This window comes from Aethalodelphis obliquidens, unplaced genomic scaffold (genome assembly GCF_003676395.1).
Source record: "Aethalodelphis obliquidens isolate GAN/ISIS:26980383/991018 unplaced genomic scaffold, ASM367639v1 scaffold2, whole genome shotgun sequence".
Taxonomy (NCBI): domain Eukaryota; kingdom Metazoa; phylum Chordata; class Mammalia; order Artiodactyla; family Delphinidae; genus Aethalodelphis; species Aethalodelphis obliquidens.
Window position 1 is genome coordinate 32,401,436 of NW_020837946.1, and position 19,751 is coordinate 32,421,186.

Consider the following 19,751-nt stretch of genomic DNA (forward strand, 5'->3'; position numbering starts at 1 on the left):
ATAGAAAGCAGTGAGTCGCAGTGAGTCATGATGACACGTTAAGTTTCTTTCCTCACTTAATGCCATCAATCAGTGAGCTACCTTTACTGTAGCAGTGCACAATAGCAATTTTAAACACATTAACTAAGTTGAACATATTAATCTTTGGTTGGCAAAGAAACTTTTCATGATTTCATGACTTTAAAATTTTCAGACTTATTTTACAGCAATTTTATAAACACATAATGAATAAAAACTGGGCTGTACTGAAAGAGGTTTCTAATTGCACACTGAAAGGAAAAGGATCCATTTACATGACCTGCTTCAAGGAAAACATGGCAAAATCCATTAAAATGTAAAATGTGAATACTCTTTGACAGAAAAATTACATTTCATGAATTATGTCCTACATATGTATTACCATGGATAGGTAAAGACAAATGTAAAAAAATGTTCCTAACAGAAGTTTGTTAATATGGTAAAACAGGAAACAATCTAAATGTCCATCAGCTGGGAACCAGATAATACTTTTATAGAAGAGCCATAGAATAAAAAACTACGTAGCTGTTAAAGAGAAAGACATATCCAGATTTACTGATGGAAAGGTACTGTGACATAATTAGGGAGTAAAACTAAAAAGAAAAACAAGGAAGCAAATTAAATACTAGACTGGTCAGTGGTTGCCAGTAGAGGAGAGAAGGATATAATCAGGAAGAAGCGCATGGGGTAACAATTCGTCGACTTAGAGGTTAAATGAGTGGACTGAAGGTAAATCATTGTTGGAATACACTCATAAACAAACTACAGAAAATCTTTTCCACAAAGGTTAAGAGATTCAGAAACTCTAAAATATGGTGTTTGCATTAAAAATGGTCACAACAAAAGGTTCTGAATAAAGAAAATATTCTCTGGTAATACATTTTTGACCAGAGTCAAAAACGGCATTATTTCCAGGAGCTCAGGTATGGCTAAGAAGAACAAATTTATATGCTGATTTCTTATGATTATATAAAGTTAATTCACCTCAAAAAAGGAAACTATAAAATTATGTCATATAAAAGATATTAAACTTATATCTGGTGAAAAATACTCAATCTAAAAGTTCTTAACAATATAACGATACTGCAATTTTTAAAGTACATCTTTAAAGTTTACTAACCTTTCTGCAGATGACCACCCTGACATTTATACGTGCTCTGTGAGATATATATACCACAGATAACAGATCTTTGAAATTAATAGCAGGATCTATGATGGGAAAAAAAAGTTAAAATTAAATACTAGAGAAAACCAGGTAAAGAACTGTGGTAATAGTTATATATAAAGGCTGACAATCATTTCATTTTTATTTTTTTCCTGCTGTCAACAACAGATGCCCTTTATTTTTTCCCCCAACTTTATTAAGATATAATTGGCATAAAACACTGTTTAAGGTATAAAACATGATGATCTGATATATGTATATATTACAAAATGATTACACAATAAGGTCAGTTAACACATCCATTATCTCACATAGTTACTATATTTCTTTTTGTGGTGAGGACACTTAAGGTATGTTCTCTTAGCAACTTTCAAATATACAATACAGTATTGTTAACTACAGTCACCACGCTTACCTTAGATCCCCAGAACTTACTTATAACTGGAAGTTTGTACCCCTTGTACCTTCACCTGTTTCCCCCACTGCCCCAACTCTGGCAACTACCAACCTACCCTGTCTCAATTTTTTTTTTTCACATGTAAGTGAGATCACACAGTATTTTCCTTCTCTTGCCTGACTTGTTTCACTTAGCAGAATGCCCTCTAGGCTCTTATTGCAAATGGCAGGATTTCCTTCTTTTTTATGGCTAATATTCCATTATATATATATATACCACATCTTTATTATTCATTCATCTATTGATGGACACTTAGGCTGTTTCCATGCCTTGACTATTGTGAATGATGGTACAATAAACATGGGGTTGCAGATCATACCTCTTTGAGATATGATTTCATTTCCTTTAGATATATACCTGGAAGAGGGATTGCTGAATCATATGGTAGTTCTATTTTTAATTTTTTAAGAACCTCCACACTGTTCTCCATAGTGGCTGCACCACTTACATTCCCACAAGGGTTCCCTTTTCTCCACACCCTCACCACTAGCACGTATTATCTCGTCTCTTTGATAACCACCAAACTAACAGGAGGGAGGTGATATCTCATTGTGGTTTTGATTTTCATTTCCCCGATAATTAAGGATGTTGAGCACATTTTCATGTATCTGTTGACCATTTGCATATCTTCTTTGAAAAAATGTCTATTCAGGTCCTTTGCTCATATTTTAATTGGATTTTTTGCTATTGAGTTATATGAATCCCTTATATATTTTGGATATTAACCCCTTATCAGATTTGACTTGCAAATATTTTCTCCCATTTCATAGGCTACCCTTTCATATTGTTGATGGTTTCTTTGGCTATGCAGAAGCTTTTTTAAAAAAATAAATAAATTTATTTATTTTTGGCTGCGTTGGGTCTTCACTGTTGTGTGCAGGTTATTTCTAGTTGCGGCAAGTGGGCTTCTCATTGTGGTGGCTTCTCTTGTTGTGGAGCATGGGCTCTAGGCGTGTGAGCTTCAGTAGTTGTGGCGCGCAGGCTCAGTACTTGTGGCTCATGGGCTCTACAGTGCAAGCTCAGTAGTTGTGGCACACGGGCTTAGTTGCTCCACAACATGTGGGATCTTCCCAGACCAGGGTTTGAACCCGTGTCCCCTGCACTGGCAGGCGGATTCTTAACCACTGCGCCACCAGGTAAGTCCACAGAAGCTTTTTAGTTTGATTTAGTCCCACTGTTTATTTTAACTTTTGTTGCTCGTGCTTTTGGTGTCACACGCAAAAAATCATTGCCAAGACCCCTTTTTCCCGTATGTTTTCTTCTAGTATTTTTACAGCTCAGTTCTTACATTTAAGTCTTTAATCCATTTGAGTTAATTTTTGTGGGTGGTGTAAGACAGGAATCCATTCTCATTCTTTTGCAAGTGCATATCCAGTTTTACCAATCACATTTATTGAACAGACTATCTTTCTCCATTAAGTATTCTTGGATTCCTTGTCAAATACTGGTTGACTGTACACGCATAGTTTTATTTCTAGGCTCTTGATTCTGTTCCACTTGTTTATGTGTCTATTTTTATGCATACTGCAGCATACTGTTTTGATTACTATAACTTTGTAGTATAGTTTGAAATCCGAAAGTGTGATGCCTCCAGCTTTCTTCTTTCTCAAAGAAAGAACTGTATGTAATAGTCATATAAACGCAGAAATAATTGTTTCATTTTAAATAGGAATTGTAGATATGTTCAAATTTTACAAAAACAATAGGTTTAGAATGTTTAACATCTTCCTGACTAAACCCTAAAAAGCTGTTCTTTTATTTTGATTGCCTGAACACACTGTTGATACTGCTTGGATCTTATACTTGTATTTATCTTTTTATGTACATGTCTTCTCAATGAGATGATAAACCACTCAAGACAAAGAACCTTATCTTATACCTTTCTGAACCCCTAGCATCTGACAAAAATTTTACAGTTTGTAGGAACTACTTACAAAAAGGTTCATAAAAGCAAAATTAGAAACAAAAAGGAATATCTGAAATTAGTTTTCATTTTCCCTTTAAGAATTTAAGCTCTGAAAGGAAAAAGAATATCTTGTACATATTTTCTCTAATGTCCTTTTCATTTTACATAGACTGAATTATTTACTAATCACTCAGTCAATAAACACTTACTGAAGGCCTACCAAGTAAGGTACTATGCTATGCTCCGGGGAGACAAAAACAACAAAGGTACATTTGAAACAGTACCCAAGAAAAGCCCTGCTGAATCAAGTAATAGGTAATTTTAAAAGCAACCTGAGGGAAGAGGGGAAAAGAAGAAAGAATTTCAGAAGAAAAAAAAAATTCAGGGCCATCAAATAGAATTACATGACTATGAAGAACATTTCTTAAATGTATCAATATTTTAGCCTTAGTCATACCTGTATTTATAATTTGATTGGTGAGACTTTTAATGAGAGAAGTATTAACAGGTGCTTCATTAAGAAGGAGACCTAATCCTGAGTAGCCAACTTCTCTAAGCCGAATACGTTGTTTACTTCGTTCATAAACGTTCGTGCATTTCAACATCTGTTCCATAACCTGGTCACAACAGTAATATATTCTCAATATAGAGAACTAAGAACAATTGTCACTTAGGTTAATATCGAATAAATATTAGTGTACAGTGTTTCTGGAGTATCATTTTATTCCTCAAGTATTAAAAAAATAGCACTAAATAGGGAAGAACACTCCATTATCTTGCTATCATTAAAAAATAAATTTAAAAATGAACTGGACTGAAATGCAACTGCATTTGAATAATTAGTATGTTTAAAACCCTAGTTTATATAAATTTCTTGGTAGATGAAAGGAATACTTTAAAAATTTCTTTTAATGGCTATGGTGTAGATGGAAACAAATCCTGTAGCTTGCAAGAGGAACAAAGGTGTGCTCTGAAAGAAAACAAAGATACTTCTAGATAAATCTAGTAATCTATTTATGTGACAGTTGTCAAAATAATTTTCAACAACGAGGAAATACTTTGTGAAGCAACCCATCCATATGCTAAAATGGAAGAATGAATTAGTAACCCCATACTTCTTGGAGTTAGATCAATCTTTTACAAAGTGAGATACTGAAAGCCTATACGGAAAGGGTAATCTTGGCAAAATAATATCATGAACAACCCCTGCAAGGCCATTTTTGAAGAAATAACATTAAATCTCCATATAGGAACCCTGTGTGGGCAGATGCTTTTAAGAGTAGCCTCAGGGGTCAACCATAACCAATATTCAAGAGAGACTATGTAGGACCACTTTTAATTCACTTTTGTTTCCAAAGTTCACTTTTGTTTCCAAATTCCAAAGAATTCCAAACATAGGCAATCCAAATATGACCCTACAAGTAGACTTTATAATGTCATACTAATGATGTAAGGGGAAACAAACGTCACAGGCAATTTGGCATAACAAACAGGAGAATAAATCATGAAAAAAAAAAGGATTTGCAGTAGAAATATGACTGCCTTCTTTAATTTTAGTTAACCGAAAAGGTGGAGTGGGCTGCTTCAGCTGAAGTTCTAAGTTTGGGATATTTTGGATAGCTTAATAAAATATGTCCTACATCCTTTAGCAAGTTATTAATTTCTCTGCCTCAGTTTCTTCATCTGTAAAATGAGGATAATAATAATATCCACTTCATAAAGTTGCTGCAAGAGCTACGTAAACTAATATATAAAAAGGGTTTAGTGCCTGATAAACAGTGGATGCTAAATAAGCTTAGTATGATCTGCCATATAGACCCACTGTAAGTCAAAAGGGGGATAAGAGGTTCTACGTTAGTATGGCAGAGTAGATTTTCCACCGAAATTATTGACAAGATTACAATATAATTAGTTTTAAAATACATAAACAACAAAAACATGATAAATATATATCAAAACAAACTGAACAATTTAAAACTAGATGGAAGTAGACATGAAAAAAAGAATTTACATTCATAGAATGGATATGTTCCATGTAAATGCATACACCCACAAATGTCCCCAAATATAAAGACTCTCAAGACATGTTTGTACCTTAAAAATGATTTCTCTTAGTCTGTCAGAGTATTTCTGATTTAAGAGCAAGGCATAAAGTATGTCAGCATTTCCTGGTTCAAACAGCAGTAAGAAAAGTTGACCTCTAGTTGGGCTGGTACGTAGGAGACTGAAGAGTATGTCCAAAATTCCAAAAAGCTTTTAAAATTAAGCAACACAAACAACCACACTCATATATGGAAGCATAAATAAAGTCATAAACCACAAATAGTTATTTAAGTCCTCTATACCCTCATGTTCTAGCTTAACTGGATTATTTGATGTCTTCTGAACCCTCCTTGCCTTTCCTCCATTAGGCTTTTGGCTTATTCCATTTCCTTTTGTATATCCTCTCACTACTCACATTCACCCACTGAACCATTCCTATCCTGCTTGGTCCATATGAAAAGCCATCTCTTCCATGAAGCCGTTCCTAGTCTCCTCAACATGTAACACTCTCCAGTGAAAACCTCATGGGACTTCATATTTCTCTTATAGATATTATCATACTCTTTTTTGTTTCATAATTATTTATAAACATTTATCTATCCCTGCCTCTATTAGGCTAAAAATAAGAATGATAATTCTTTCATCATTAAATACCTACAATATCTAGTATTACTCTATGTATATGTATAATAAAAGTATTCAATAAATAATTGTTTGACTAAATTGACCAAGAAAATATCATTGGCAATGAATCATAGCAGGTGACAATACAGCTATCATGAAATAAGATGATTATTTATTATTCTAAATATGAGAAGCTTTTGAAGTAGTTCAACCTTATAAGGAAATAGCCTAAGTTAACTCTTCTATATAATACCAATTATGAAGTTATAATAACCACTGAGTACACAATGCATATATCATGATAGAGGGCAAAATATTTGAGTCAACATAAATTAAGGATGCTCAGATTTGGTGTTGAGAGTGGTATACCGAAAGAGCACAGAAAGAGCAGTAAATACACATGGGTTATTTTTCCAGGTATATCAGCTGTGTAACTTTTTAAGTCACCTAATCTCTCTGAACATCTATTTCCAAATGTGCACATGGGAAGAGTAATTCCTGGTCTGTATATTTTGTATCCGTGGTCAAATTCTACCATGCATCAGAATCACCTGGAGGGCTTGATTTGGCCATATATTTGCATTTCTAAAAAATTCCCAGGTAAGTGGGTCCATACATTGAGAACCACTGTCTTAAAGGGTAGTTCTGAGGTAAAAATGAATAGTGTACATAGAAGTATTTAAAAATAGAAATACAGTTATAATTTACTCTTTATGCAAAATTTTTATGAACCTATGATATATTAAAATTCATGTTAGAAATCTGCCTAGTAACTTTGATAACAGTTAAATATACATCATGTGGCCTACGAAAACAGATTTCAGAATTGCCAGGACAAGTATTTCCACATACTGTTTTCTAGCTAATATTTTACTATTAGCTAGAAAATAAATGTTTTATTACACTGCCATTTACTTTATTAAACTTTCAGTTAGGAGATAAAATTTACCTCTTTAACTGCTTAATAATATTATATGTGACACTATAAACATTTTACTGTTAAAATGTTATATTACATGTAAGTTTAAAAGAAGATGATATAGCAACTTAATTATTAAAAAGTAATAACAGATTTATCCAGAGCATAATACCTGTTCTTCTTCATTGATAGCAGATATATAACCCATAATACTTTGTATCTCTTCATGAGTTCCGCCTTTGCACAGAAAATATTTAATTAGTCCATACAAAGAAGTCCTTATTGTTCGAATATCATCTAGAGACAGCTCACTATATTTACAATCACTCCTGAAAGAAAAAGTAAATGGGCAAGAATTGAAATTTTTATATTTTTGTACTTTTATATATAAAAGATTTCATAGTTTAAAAGAAGTTGTTTCCATGTAATTATTAGAATTCATAGCATCTTTGGCTTCTTTTTCTTTTTAAGGAAAACCTTTTGAAGTTAGGAGTTGCAATGACAAAGACATAAATAGTTAAAACAGCTTATATTTATGCAATACTAAGACAAAAATGGTTAAAACAGCTTATATTTATGCAATACTATGTAGCAGACACAGTTCTATGTGCTTTACACATTATTAATTCATTTAATTTAATCCTCAAAACAACCATAGGAAGTCATACAGTTTTATTATCTCCTTGTCACAAAGCAGAAAACTTTAGCACAGAAAAGGTGACTAAGTTGCCTATGGTTAGACAATTAATGAAACATAATATTCAAACCCAGTGTATGTGATCCACTGTTCATCATTTTAACCTCCACAACATCCTGGCTCTCTGAAGTTAAAGGTATTAGAACTGCTGGAAACTAAACAATCTAGATGTTCCAATCAAGTAACAGAAACAATATCAAACTGAGAAAGAGTAAGGATATCATACCCATAATAAATCCTAAGCGTATCTAGGAGAAACTGTACACCATACTTCTTTCGGAAAACTCTCCTGCTGTCCTTGATGATGGTGGAAAGATATTGTATGTGACCTAAAATAGAAAGTTCACTTTCAATTATATACCTAAAGTAAAGTCACATAAGTAGTAATACATTTCTAAAACAACTATAAAATTTATCCAACAGCCCGCTCTCACCAATTCGAAAGGGAAAATCGCCACGGTTCCAAATACGGAAGTCAAAGAGTAAATACTGATACATTTGTTGCAGGAGCTGCATATTTTTCTCTAATGATACCTGCTCAATGAGTAACTGAATTGCCATCAATACATTAACATCCATCAAGGTGCTTGGCACCTGAAATCCAAATAGAAGAGGGTTCTGTAAAGTTCAGTTTAAATAACTGTCATTAAGCTATAATTTGAAATGATTAATTCAGAACATCTACTAAATATAAAACGCTTGGTTAGAAAAATATAAACAATTTAAACATTATTTTTTCTGATGTAACTCTAGAACATATTCCTAAAATAGTGTCTTTAAATGATGAAATATCCCAAATACCAAAGTTAACACACAAGGTCCTTATATCAAAGATTATACACTGTTATGTAAGATATGTAGTTCTTGTATGAGGTGGTTCAAGTTTTAAAAAGCGGCTTGTGAAATAAATTATATCCATTAATATAACTTAAGCTATAATAGTATAATTTAAAAAATATATTTAATAAAAAATATATACATATATTTATTTATTGGAAAGAAAAAAACCTCAACACTAACTGGTAATTACAATCATCAGTCACATCTACATAACGTCAGACTAGCTCACCTTTTGAAGTAAGGCACCAAGAATGGCAACTCCATGGGAGTGAATAAGATTGTCCTGGTTAATAGGATGTCTTTGAATAAAGTGTTTCACAATCAAGATAAATGTTGCAATTAAATTTCTCTCTAGTCTTGACTCTGTGGAATTGTGAAGATGTCATTAATTATCATAATTATGCTAATCACTTTTGTATCACATGTTCTATATCATATGCATATTATAACAAACAAGGAATTTGGTTCAGGAATTTGCATCCAAAGGTCACTTGCAGAACATAAATATCAGAGAAATCAGTGACTGCATATTATATACTTATATGAACATGTAAATATTTTCTCTACCATAAATTTAACAATGTTGTCCGATTTCTGCTAACAGTACAAACTAAGGATAGTCAAGAGTATAATCAACATCTTAAGTGTTTTCACTGAAGTATTATGCACTTTCTGAACTCCATTAGTAAAATTAGGGATGGACTACTTCAGCTACAAATGGTTAAGTTTCTTCAGCATGGTAGCAAGACATTTCAATCTATCTTTCAATTAATTCTCAAGTTTCTCAATGACTAGTTCATGTTAATTTCAGCTTAATACCTGATGCCTTTGTGGAGTTCAATACCACCCAATCTCCTTCTACAGGTGTTATCACTTCAGGAACTGTGCTTTCATTCAATCCCTCAGGAATCTGTCCTTCACCAAAGTGGCTGATTTGTTCCATTAGAGGAAAAAGTACATTTACTCCACCTATGCAGTTTATGCTGTCCTGAAAGAGGAAACTAAAATTTTTTAATCTTATAAAACACAGGCAATTTTCTCATTTAATACCTACACAGCATGTATGAGCTTACAATTTGCTAAACCTTTAAGTATATGATGGCCTAAGCTAAAGGAACCCTTGTACAGGCATATGCTTTAAAGAGCAGCCTCAAGGGTTACCAAAATCAATACTCAAGAGACAAGGCCAGACCATTTTAATACATCTTTGTTTTCCCAAGTTTACGAATTCCCAACATAGGCAAACTAAACATGACCCCATAAGTAGACTTCACAACGTAACACTAGTGATATAAGAGGTAACAAGTGTCACAAGGCAATTAGTCACAACAAACAGGAGAACAAGTCATGAAAAAAAAGAATGTATTTGCAGTACAAATATGACTGACTCCTCTACTTTAAGTTTACAAAAAAGGTGGAGTGAGTGGCTTCAACTGAAGTTCAAAGTGACTGACTATTCTGGATAGCTTAACAAAATATATTCAGTATCTTAGACAAGTTACTAATTTCCCTAGCCTCAGTTTCTTCATCTGTAAGATGAGGATAATATTAATTCCCACTTTGTAAAGTTGTTACAAGGATGAGATAAGCTAATACATGAAAAGTGCTTAGTGCCTGACATACAATGGGTGTTATATAAGATTAGCTATTATTAACTGCTAAAATGTTCTGAACTGCCGTGTTTACATACCTTAAGTCCATAAACCACCTCTTCATAGTCTTTGCCTGTTTTTCATATTGATTTTTAAGGGCTTTTTACAGTAAGTAAACTAGAATTTTGGATGGGAAGTGTTTTTTTTCCCAGTTGTCATGTCATTTAACTTTTTTTGGCTTTGATTTTGCTTCAGTATAAAAAAGCAATAGTCTTGTTCTTGATAATTCTGTTCCTTTTTGATTTCTACATATCTATACTCAAGGCAACAAAGACTGCTTTGATTTTCAAGTATAATGTATAACACAAATAATCAGCTTTCTCTATATAAGTAATCCATAAAACTATCCTTATAAAACCAATCTTATACATGACATCAAAAGTTAACTTACGAATTGGCAAACGTCATAAATCTTACTATGTAAACAGGTAAGAATAAGTGTCCTTATCTCAACTAAGGATTAATCTCCAAAATACATAAACAGATCATGCAGCTCAATATTAAAAAGACAAACAACCCAATCAAAAAATGGGCAGAAGACCTAAATAGACATTTCTCCAAAGAAGACATACAGATGGCCAAGAGGCACATGAAAAGCTACTCAACATCTCTAATTACTAGAGAAACACAAATCAAAACTGCAATGAGGTATTATCTCACACCAGTTAGAATGGGCATCATCAGAAAACCTACAAGCAACAAATGCCGGAGAGGGTGTGGAGAAAAGGGAACCCTCTTGCACTGTTGGTGGGAATGTAAATTGATACAGACACTATGGAGAACAGTATGGAGGGTCCTCACAAAACTAAAAATAGAATTACCATATGACCCAGCAATCCCACTACTAGGCATATACCCAGAGAAAACCATAATTCAAAGAGACACATGCACCCCAATGTTCATTGCAGCACTATTTACAATAGCCAGGACATGGAAGCAACCTAAATCCCCATCGACAGACGAATGGATAAAAAAGATGTGGTACATATACACAATGGAATATTACTCAGCCATAACAAGGAACGAGATTGGGTCTTTTGTAGAGATGTGGATGGATCTAGAGACTGTCATACAGAGTGAAGTAAGTCAGAAAAAGAGAAACAAATATCGTATATTAACGAATATACGTGGAATCTAGAAAAATGGTACAGATGAACTGGTTTGCAAGGCAGAAATAGAGACACAGATGTAGAGAACAACCATATGGAAACCAAAGGGGAGAAAGCGGGTGGGGGGGGGTATGTGGGGGTGGGTGGGATGAATTGGGAGATTGGGATTGACATATATACACTAATATGTATAAAATAGATAACTAATAAGAACATGCTGTATAAAAATAAATACAATAAAATTCAAATTAAAAAAACTTACAAATTGGCAAACAAGTCATAAATCTTACTATGTTAACAGGTAAGAATAGGTGTTCTTATCTCAAAGTCAAAGAGAAAAAAGCTTTATACCACATGAATAACATGAGATTAATACAAACTTATGGATTCATTTTTACATAGAAGAATTATCCTAATGATTTCTGTTCATTGAAACAATAAGCATATTTGATTGGTATTAAATGACTAGAAGACAAAAGTTTTGTTGTTGTTGTTTTGCTGATTTATCAGCAAGTTCCAGTATAACTATATTTTATATTTATTTTTATTTTACTTAGGCTGTAATTTCTATTTAATATATCTTTTAAGGAAATCCTGTATTTTAGAAATAGGATATCTCTGACTTTCACATTAGCCCAAATAATCTTTACTAGTTTAATCACTCAGTCAATGTTATTATGTATCCCTGTGCCAGGCACTGGGGGGAAAAAGCAGTGTTCCCTCCTTTGAAGTTCTTAAGGACTACTGGAGAATCAAGCAAGCAAACAGTTAACTATTCACCATGATAAGTGAAATAATAGAAACTGCTATAGGTACTCATGACAAGAATAGTTAACTCCATCTTGGGAAATAAGTAGAGGACTTTAAATAGAAGCAAAGACATTACATCCAGCTAAGACATAAATATGAGGCACATGAAAAAGGCAGACAAGATATAATGGCTAGACGGGGTTATGAAGAAGAGGAAAAATTACTCATCTTTAACCTCAGAGAGGAAAGATCTAAGTTTGTTTAAAGCTGATGGACAGGAGACGAATGTGATATAGGAGAAAAGGGATAATCAAAGAAGTCTCTGAGGGGTTGAAATCTGTTACATAGTTTTAGGGATTAAATACCTTAAAAGTGGAGCTATTAACGAGGGCAGCATATTTTTCTTATGAAAACTGCTAAGCTCATGGCATAGTTTAAAAAGGTAATTACGTTACAAACAAATCAAATAGTCATTCAACTACTTATTTATTTATCCTTCAAACTGTGTATCTGCAAACATTTTAAACAGGACTTATTCAGATCAATCTGGTGGTGCTCAAAAGACAAAAGTTTTTAAAGGATCAGTACACTTAAATAAATAATACGTTGCCCATCGTTCATCATTAACTTACCTTAATGTCCCAGTTTACTACTTTGTTTCCTGTTAACCTTCCATGCAAACAATTAGTAGATAAATCAAGACAGATTGAATTTTTGCAGGCCTAAAAATAAAAGAAAAATATGGCAAACAGCTAAGAACAATGAAGACAAAGCATAACTTTAACTATATATGGAACATTTCACCATAATTTTAAAAGGTATATAGTATAGTCAAGGATAAGATGCTTACAATATTAAGTTTAGTATTACTATTCTCTGATTGTCTTTTAAAAGAATCAGGGACTAGATTCTAATGCACTCACTCATCAAATGCAGGTCACTGCTGCTTGTCGTCTGACAGATAAGGATTAGCTAGAACTTACCATTTACCAATCACATAGTTTAAAATTCCTTCTATTCTAAACCAATATATGCAAACAGATTTTTGACTTTTTAAAAAATTCAATGTTTTATTCCCATTAGTACAGAAAATTATATCACAATACAAAAATCAAACCACAGGCACAAGACATTATTTTCCCTTATATTACTGACTGACAATTTTAGTTATATTCAAATTAAGAGCTTTGTCTGCAACTCTAGAAACTGTTAAAGTTATTTGTTAACTTCCATAAAGGTTTATAAACCAGGGAACCTCACATGTAACCTGTGAACTGGCAGATAATGAAACATTCTTGAATCTAATCCCCAGACCAAAAGAAAATAAAGAAACCTACAAATTTTAGCACAGATGATGTGGTTGTTGCTTTTCTCTTAAGGCAACTGAGAAACATTGATTTAATAAAGTAAATGTAAATTGAGTTTACATTTAACTCAATGTAAACTGTATTAGTCTCCGAGACAGAAAAGTCTTTCTCCAATTACTACCTTAGTTTGGTACTATGTATCTATGACCTGTCCAAACACAGTAATCTCCCTATGGTATGACTGCCTTCAGTCTCTCTCTCCAATCCAACTTTGACACTGTAGCTCAAGACCTTTTTCTAAAATGCAAACCTGATCATATCACTCTTCTTAAAATCCTATCCATTGCCTACTATTTAGCCTGGCATAAGAGGTTTGCTATGATCTGGCCTCCACTTGGCCCTCTAACTTCATTTCTGGCCAACTGCTCCCACTCAGTGACCTATACCCAAATACACACAGAATCCAGCTTTACATTCTATGCCTTTGTAGGTGTTGCTCACTGAACATCCCTCCCTTTACTCCGTCTTTTAAAACACAAATCAAACCATCTTTTCTATGATATTCTATCCTCCTGGAAGAACCAACCACTCTTCCTTTGTACCCACACTGTATTCTGTATATAATTCCAACACAAAAATATTGTATAGTGGTTAAGCATTAAACAGGTTAGGTATTAACTAGAATTATGAGGCTAGGCAAGTTACTTATCTTTCCTCAGCCTCAGACAACTAGAGCTTAGAAAAGATACAAAGAGGACAACATAACCCTCAGAGCTTTTGTAAAGATTAAGTGAAACAGTACATGTGAAACATTTAGCATAGTGCTTAATACATTGTAAACACCGAATAAATGGTAGCTAAAAAATGCTTATAAAATTATATTGCACTTATTTTTTACACATTTATTTCACTTTAGATTGTAAGCTTCTTAAAGCCAGAGGTTTTAACTTACTCATCTTTGTATCCTAAAAGTTCAGACAACTCTTGGCACAAAGAGAACACTCAAAAAATTTTAAATTGATGGTTAAACACCTCCTACAAATAAGTACAAAGATGAAAAACTGCTGACTGCTAAAATTCCCTGGAGTAGCTTTTCCCAAACTACCACTTGTTAATAAGTGAAATGAAAATCAAAATGTGTTCTATGTTCAAATAACTGGTGAAAAAGTAGGATAAAACAAATGTGAACTAGTTTCTTTATAAGCAGAATTTTTCAAGTGTATAATCCTTCTCCAAGAAGGATATACAGAATGCAACATTCCCTCAACGTTATTTAACCACAGAATTCTTGTATCATATGTTATCATTTTCAAGGAATGTTCCTCCAATAAACTGTTTTATTGTATATATTTGTCATATCGGGTTTTGTGACCAAAAATAGCTATTTTAAATATTACAGAATTTTTACTTTCAAAAGTAAAAATTCAACCTTAATATTATTAAAATCAAAGTTACTTTGAAAAAAAGGATATGCCAAAAAGACTCAGTTAGTCATCACATGTCTAGACATGTCACCGATTAGTGAGATTAAGTCCAATTATTTCCTATCCAGCTATACGGAATAGTTGTAATGAAAATAAGTATAAGAGATAGTCCCTGGGGGAAAAAAAAAAGAGATAGTCCCTGCCAGGAAATAACTTAAAATCTAGTTTGGTAAACAAACATGTATATCCTTGGGAAAAAATATTATAAAAACCAAACAAATATAAAATAAGAGACTCAAGAGATATTATAACCAATGCAATGTTCAAATGGATCCAAGATTAAATTTTTAAAAGGCTAAACAAATATTTTGGGGAAAACTGGGAAAATTTGAACATGGGTTGTAAAGGACATGAATTATTGATCATTTTCTCAGGGAGGTTAATGATTATGTTGTAAAGTTTAGGAGTAAAGTGTCTTGATTGCTATGCTGATCTGCTTTCACAAATGATTTGAGATAGACAGATGAAGACCAAGTGCAGCAAAATGTTAGTAACTGGTGAATTTAGGTAAAGAGTATACACGATTTCACTTTACCATTCTTTCAACTTCTCTCTAGGTTTGAAATTAATCAAAATTAAAAGTTAAGGGGAAATACCACCTGACAAGTAAATTTTATTAGGTTACACATAAACAAGTGTTCAAAGTAATAAATTATGACCATGTACTAGCTGGTTCAACTAGGGGGAGAAATGTCTATGATGTATAATATCACACAACAGAAGCAACTTCTGGGTTAAAGTAACATTAAATATAATGAAGGCAATTAATATTGTTTATGCCACTTCTCCCTTTTCTTCCTCCTTTTCTACCTTTGATCTTTCCCTCAGCCCTTGCTAACCTCAATTACTTTCACTAGATAAACGACTTTTCTTGAAGGAAAAAGGACTGGGCATGGTATGCGTATATGTAGCTTTTCTTCTCCTTCTGATGTAAACATTTCTTTTGTTTTCTTGTTAACCACATTTTAAAAATAAACAGGGAATTCCCTGGCAGTCCAGTGGTTAGAACTCTGCGCTCTCACTGCCGAGGGCCCAGGTTCATTCCCTGGTCAGGGAACTAAGATCCCACAAGCCGCGCAGCCAAAAAATTTAAAAAATAAACAAAGAAAAAGTTGAGCACAATTCTGTTTCAACTCTCCTTCCAAAAAAGAAGAATACATTTAAACAATTTCATTTACTGAAGTTGATTCGTTAGTACAAATTCCCACTACAACCATTTCCATTCATACAACTGGGATGACATAATGATAACACTTGAACCACAGCTGAGAACTGCAGCTTAATTTTTACTGCTTCTCATCTTCTTTTGAAAATTAATAATTTTTAACAGTAATTCAAGCCCCTTCTTCTCAATTACCCACTGAAATGACAAAAGGAATAAAAATGGAATTTTAGTTCACAGCATAGTTACAGCTAGATGGACAGTCCATGCATTTACTCTGACCTTTGCAGTGTAGTGAAGAAGGATGTTACCAGGCAGGTCAGCCATGTCAGACTCTTGAAATTTCCAAGGGCTTAAACAGTTTGGACCTGAAAATTATTTATACACACATACACACACAAATCATTGAATATATATGGCCTCCTCAGGTCTGTGTAATCAGAAAAAAAATTTTAATTAAGCTGTTTCAAGCTTCTTATATAACACAGTTAAAACACATTAGCCAAAATGTACTTTATTTTTATATCACATCCAATTCGTCTAACACCTAGTAAAGTTCGGAGAGGGGGTAGATCAATCTCTACTACAGAAAGGAAATTTTATATAGCATTAAAAACTAATATAAAACATAACAAAGTTTATACATTTATCAAATGTAAAACAATTCAAATTTGTAAGATAAAACAGCAAAACAACCAATCAATAATGTGAATAGATATCACAGAAATGGAACAGCAAATGAGTAGGAAAAAACTCTTGACCTTACTAAAAAAAAAACAAAAATAAAACTACAAATTAAAGCAAGGTTCCATTTGACATCAAAAAAATGGAGGAAACAGTATTTACCATTCCATCTTAATGAGGCTGTAGTGAGTTGGATATACTTATGTGTTACTGGTAGGCACTGTCAATTGTTATATCCATTATGAAAACTGAGTAGGTAACATGTATTGAGAGCTATAAAAATATTCACACCCTTTGAATATTTATCCTGGGAACTTATCATAAGCAAATCCATCAAAATACAAAAAAAAAAATTGGTACAATAGTTCATCATATTTAATCTTTGAAGTTTATAACTATTAAAAATTATAAATAACCTAAGTAAATCATGCATTATGAATCTAATGAAATATTATGTAGCCATTAAAAATAATCATTATAATACATAACAAATAATTATTATTTATAAGAGTAGAATTTTAAGTAGGAAAATTGTAAGAGCAAAATCCAAACTATATAGCTATAATGACTACACTAAATGACTTATTATTAACTTGGAATTTATTTAGATTAAAGGTCAACTTCAAATACTTTGGTGAGTTTTAAAGTAACGACAAGGTTCTAATACAAACTTTTTAAGTGTGGACAGAGACATTCATCTCAAAACTCCATGTAATCTAAAAAAAGACATTCTGACAAATAATAAGCTAAGCTGCAGAGTTAATATACATAACTACTTATAGGCTTAACTCCTGAATTTTGCAAATAGTTATGATCCAATAACAATCAGTGTGTATGTTTAAAATCAGAGCCAAGGGCTTCCCTGGTGGCACAGTGGTTGAGAGTCCACCTGCCGATGCAGAGGACATGGGTTCGCGCCCCGGTCCGATCCCACATGCCGCGGAGCGGCTGGGCCCGTGAGCCATGGCCGCTGAGCCCGCGCATGTGGAGCCTGTGCTCCACAACGGGAGAGGCCACAACAGTGAGAGGCCCGCGTACCGCAAAAAAAAAAAAACAAAAAAAACCCAAAAAATAAAAATAAAATCAGAGCCAAATGAAAAAGTAAAAGCCAAAACAAAAACTTGTAATTTTATCCAAGAGCTCCTAATTCTAATGCCTTCATGAATTCTTCAGATATATCACTATATAAATTATAAAAATGACAAGTTTTGAATAAGACTCATATGACTCCAGAATCAGTTGTGTGACTTCTTATGAAGATAAACTTACACTTTGTTTCATCAATGTATTAAAATCTGTCAAAAGCACCGGCAGTATTATAGATTGAATTGTGTACCCACCCACTCAAAATTCCTATGTTGAAGCTCTAACCCCCAGTGTGACTGTATTTGGAGATAGGGCCTGTAAGGGGTAATTAAGGCTAAATGATGTCATAAAAGTTGGGCCCTAATTCAATAGGGCCCCTTATAAGAAGAGGAAAAGACAGCAGAGATCTCTCTCTGCACATACACACAGAGAACATATTCCATGTGAAGACAGAGCAAGAAGGCAGCCATCTACAAGCCAGGAATAGAGGATTCACTAGAGACCAAGCCTGACAGAAACTTGATCTTGAATTCTAGCTTCCAGAATTCTGAGAAAATAGTGTTTAAGCTATCTGGTCTGTGGTATTTTGTTATAGCAGTCCTAATAGACTAACACAGGCAGTATTATGGATGATATTTGAAATATTTCTCAAAGTTTTGGTTTTTTATGCATATCAAAAAATGTACAGTATACTATAATTAATTATAATGTACTTGAAAGTTGTGAAGAGAGTAAATCTTAAGTGTTATCAACACACACGTTAAAAAATGGTAATTATGTGAGGGTATGGAGGTGTTAACCAACTTTATTAGAGTAATCATTTTGCAGGGTATACATGTATCAAATCAGCACATTGCATACCTTAAACTTATGTATGTTATAATGTCAATATCTCAGTAAAGCTAAGGGGAGTAAAAGTACGATGTGTGGTGGGCTTTTTCTTCCCTTTCAGTTCCAGTTAAAACAAATATAGTTGACCCTTGAACAACATGAGGTGAACTGTGTAGGTCCACTCATATGTGGATTGTTTTCAATAGTAAATAGACAGTACCACAATCCGCAGATGCAGAACCATGCATACAAAGGAACTGCATATATATGGAGGGCCGACATAAATTATATGTGGATTTTTGACTTCATGAAGGGTTGGCACCCTTAACCCTAGAGTTGTTCAATGGCCAACTGTACATTCTTTAGATCAAATATATTCTTCAGAATATATTTAGGCAACAGAAAAAACTATTTCAGTTTAATTAGGCAGTATGATGGTACATGCTCACCTGCTAAATATAATGCCTTCACCTGAAGAGGCTGCAGTGCTTCATAGAAGATGATAACAGACCCCAGCTGACCCTCCAGAGATGTGGGACACCCCCATTCACTGTCTTGTGTTCCAGCTGATATCAATTTGGTAATCAACTTTGATTTTTCCATTGTTCCTCCCCAGGAAGCTGATGACAAAATTCCACCAAATGATGTTCGATGAGGGGTAATGGGAGAAGAAAAAGGTGGATCTGGGATTTGGGATGGTGGAGGAGTGGTGGTTCTTTGCCCAGCTGAACCAATGCAGCAAGAAATAAAAGGCTAAAAGTGAGAAACAAACAAATATAATAAATTACACATTTTAATTAAATCTCTATCCTCATATTTAAAATAAAACAGTACATAAAATTAAGCAATACACTGAAAAACAAAGTTTTGTTTTTAGTGGATCATGCTGTGTGCATGTGTGTGTATACATAAGATATCACTACAGATGTTACATTTGGCCTATGGGATTTGGATGCATTACTTTTATAACTCACTTTACATCCTTCCGTAAAGTTTGAATTTTTAATGAGTAATTTT

At 33.4% G+C, this 19,751-nt stretch overlaps 1 protein-coding gene across 1 annotated transcript in view; it reads right to left on the minus strand.

Annotated features, from left to right (window-relative positions):
- Positions 1–19,751, minus strand: part of NBEAL1 (neurobeachin like 1) — a 180,128-nt gene that overhangs the window by 87,930 nt on the left and 72,447 nt on the right. The window contains exons 15-25 of the mRNA XM_027123720.1: positions 19,184–19,487; positions 16,416–16,501; positions 12,813–12,902; positions 9,489–9,657; positions 8,899–9,032; positions 8,264–8,423; positions 8,056–8,158; positions 7,305–7,461; positions 5,641–5,799; positions 4,004–4,163; positions 1,139–1,227 (exon numbers count right to left, since the gene is read on the minus strand). Of these exons, the coding sequence (XP_026979521.1) occupies positions 1,139–1,227; positions 4,004–4,163; positions 5,641–5,799; positions 7,305–7,461; positions 8,056–8,158; positions 8,264–8,423; positions 8,899–9,032; positions 9,489–9,657; positions 12,813–12,902; positions 16,416–16,501; positions 19,184–19,487 (1,611 nt within the window). The remainder of the gene's footprint in view (positions 1–1,138; positions 1,228–4,003; positions 4,164–5,640; positions 5,800–7,304; positions 7,462–8,055; positions 8,159–8,263; positions 8,424–8,898; positions 9,033–9,488; positions 9,658–12,812; positions 12,903–16,415; positions 16,502–19,183; positions 19,488–19,751) is intronic.